The sequence below is a fragment of the Haplochromis burtoni genome, unplaced genomic scaffold (genome assembly GCF_018398535.1).
Source record: "Haplochromis burtoni strain Fernald_Lab_line unplaced genomic scaffold, NCSU_Asbu1 Contig_735, whole genome shotgun sequence".
Classification (NCBI taxonomy): Eukaryota; Metazoa; Chordata; class Actinopteri; order Cichliformes; family Cichlidae; genus Haplochromis; species Haplochromis burtoni.
Window position 1 is genome coordinate 122,534 of NW_024583096.1, and position 2,699 is coordinate 125,232.

The following is a 2,699-nucleotide window of genomic DNA, read 5'->3' on the forward strand; positions in this document are numbered from 1 at the left end:
ACAGTGATCCAAACTAATCCAAAGTGTCGCTGTTAAAGTGAAATGAGTCACTGGAGCCGAGCAGGAAACAAAAACTGAGACAAGTATCAACCAGTTACTGCAAAACAGACACTCCGGTTGGACCAGTTTCTAACGTTCATTGCTGCACATTCCTTTATGTTTATCAGATAAACACTGGGCATTACTAACACAGGGATGGCTTACCTTGGTTGCATACGGCATCAGATCAGTTCAGATCATGTGTAAACTAAAGAGGAGCTCAAATGGTTTTGTCATGGTGCTGGGTCGTTGACCCAGCGTTTTGTGTTTGGCATTGTGTTTATTATTATTAGCTGATCTGATGTTTAATTTCTTCATGGTTATCTTTATAAGTATGTAGGTTTTATTGTCAGGGTTTCCAGTTCTAGGTTTATTTCCTGTGTCGTTACCCTGGTGCTTTGTCTGTCTCTCTGAGTTTGTGTTTGTGAATTTCCTGTTTTACTTTGAAGGTCTGTGTCTGCGAGCGGGTCTATCCCATGCTTTGCTGCGACACTGAGCTGGGCAGACATCTCGGAAATCATCGACGCACTTTTCTAAAGAGGCTCTATCTTGACAAACCGACCAGATATCTGAAGATTAAACCACTACATTCTCGGCTAAAAAATATTAAAACTATATTTGGTGACACACAAACAGGGTTTTTCAAAGTACAGTTCAGTTAGTTTCCACATGCCGGTTGTTTGTGTGCAGAAATGCCTTCTAAAAACGATGCCCCACCAGGCCAAAGCAATGGTTTTGACTCGATCAGTGTTAACCCCGCCCCCTGAGTTTGATCGGTGAGGTTGACAGATAAAATTATTTCATGGTGAGACCTGAAGGAGTCAAGTGTGCCAAAATTTATTAATTAAATACACATTAATTAATTATGTAAATGTGGCAACAATTAATTAAATGTTCCAATAATTAATTAAATGTGTCAAAAATATTAATTTAATTATGTATGTGTATTTAATTAATTCATTATGTCAGTCCTGGCGTTCCATATGCTGCAGCTGTATGTATGAACATGTGTTTCTGTGCTCACAGTCCACCTCTCAGGAACCTGCAGTTCATTTTTAATCTACTTTAAACAGACCTCACAACAGGCTGATGTGGCTGGATCAGTAGTCTGATTTAAGTACGATACCTTTGGCCAGGGATTAATCTGGTATGTCGCTTCACTGCACTCTTATGTATTTTCTCCACACCTGAATAAAACATACTGATATTTACAAATAACAGATTCAGCTGATGCAGCCTGACTCAATCCTGATTCTGCGATTCTGCGATCTGGCTGCGATTAAACACTTTACTGGAAACTTTATTAACTAGTAACTTCATCAGTCATGACAGAAGCTAATATTTCTGTGCTAACATCGTTTAAACAGTAACAGCTTTACTACAATATAAGCTAACGTTTACACCGTAACTTTAAGCTAGCACCATAAAGACGGTAAAACACGTAATAATATCTACAAATGCATCTTAAAGCTGTTATATTAGCACTCTGTGTATTACTAAGATAACCACATTAACATTACTGACATTTGCTGACTTTTAATAGTCATTCTATAAATGCTGTCCGTTTAAATGGTCTTACCTGTACACACTGCATATCCACCGGATTCCAGCCAGAGTGGATTCTGGAGTCTTCCACGCTCCTGTTAGTGATCCTCCATCTGGATGGATGAGAACAACCTTCTGAACAAACTAGGAGGTAGAGAAGGTCCCTCCTGGCCCATATCTATGGAAATGATTTCTGATAATAACACCCAATGTATTGACTGGTAGCATCCGAAGTGGGTGCATGGTAATATAAACCCAACAGATTTAAAACAATATCATGTCAGTTTCTTTTCTTTTCTTTTTTACATATCTTTTAGACATAATGCTTATATAAGAGGCTGTTCTAAAATAGACACAATTTGCAGTGTGGAGTCCAATCCCATTACCTAGAGTAGAAATGTAAGCACATAATTATACAGCATAGTTATCAAAGAAATCATGTTAGCAAGTGCTTAAGATTTATGTAGGTCTTAGCATATGAAAAACCATCAATACTGTAGTATTAGTAATGCCATGAGATCTTGATGAAAACTTTTACAAGTTGTTACAAGTATGTTAAATATACATTACCTGAATACAACAGGATGCAAAGAAAAACCCAGCAAAAGATACATGTCCTCATTTTTGGCTTATGTAAAAAACAAAAAAACAAAAAATGTAATTGATGTAGTATTAAAGAGATCAGCAAAGTCTACTTAAATAAGAATAAAAGAAAAAGACACAGTGATGTGTTTAGGAGATCTTTCCTTTTTCTAAGGGATTATTTAGCTTGGATTTTTGAAGCATTCAGGAAATGTGTAAGCTAGTGATGGGATTTCCGGCTCTTTTTAGAGATCCGGCTCTTTCGGTTCGGCTCACTAAAAAGAGGCTCCGAACCGGTTCTTCGGGTTGTTTTGTTGCTTTAATTAATTTATTATTAACAATAATATAAAATTATGCACAAAAGAAATTACTAACGTAAAAAAAAAGTGGTTTTATTTAAATATGTTTATATATAAATATATGCGGTGGCCCCTAGAGACAAAGCACGTACAAACTCCAAAACACATTTCTAGCATGAACTGAACTTCCAAAGCAGAGCTACTAGATCACTTAAATTACACAATTGAAAGCAT

General features: G+C 36.6%; 1 protein-coding gene across 1 annotated transcript in view; it reads right to left on the reverse strand.

The window, feature by feature from the left end:
• LOC102306615 (butyrophilin subfamily 3 member A2) overlaps positions 1 to 2,699 on the reverse strand; it is a 10,399-nt gene that overhangs the window by 6,400 nt on the left and 1,300 nt on the right. Inside the window, exon 2 of the mRNA XM_042215492.1 lies at positions 1,619 to 1,697. Coding sequence (XP_042071426.1) covers positions 1,619 to 1,697 — 79 coding nt within the window. The remainder of the gene's footprint in view (positions 1 to 1,618; positions 1,698 to 2,699) is intronic.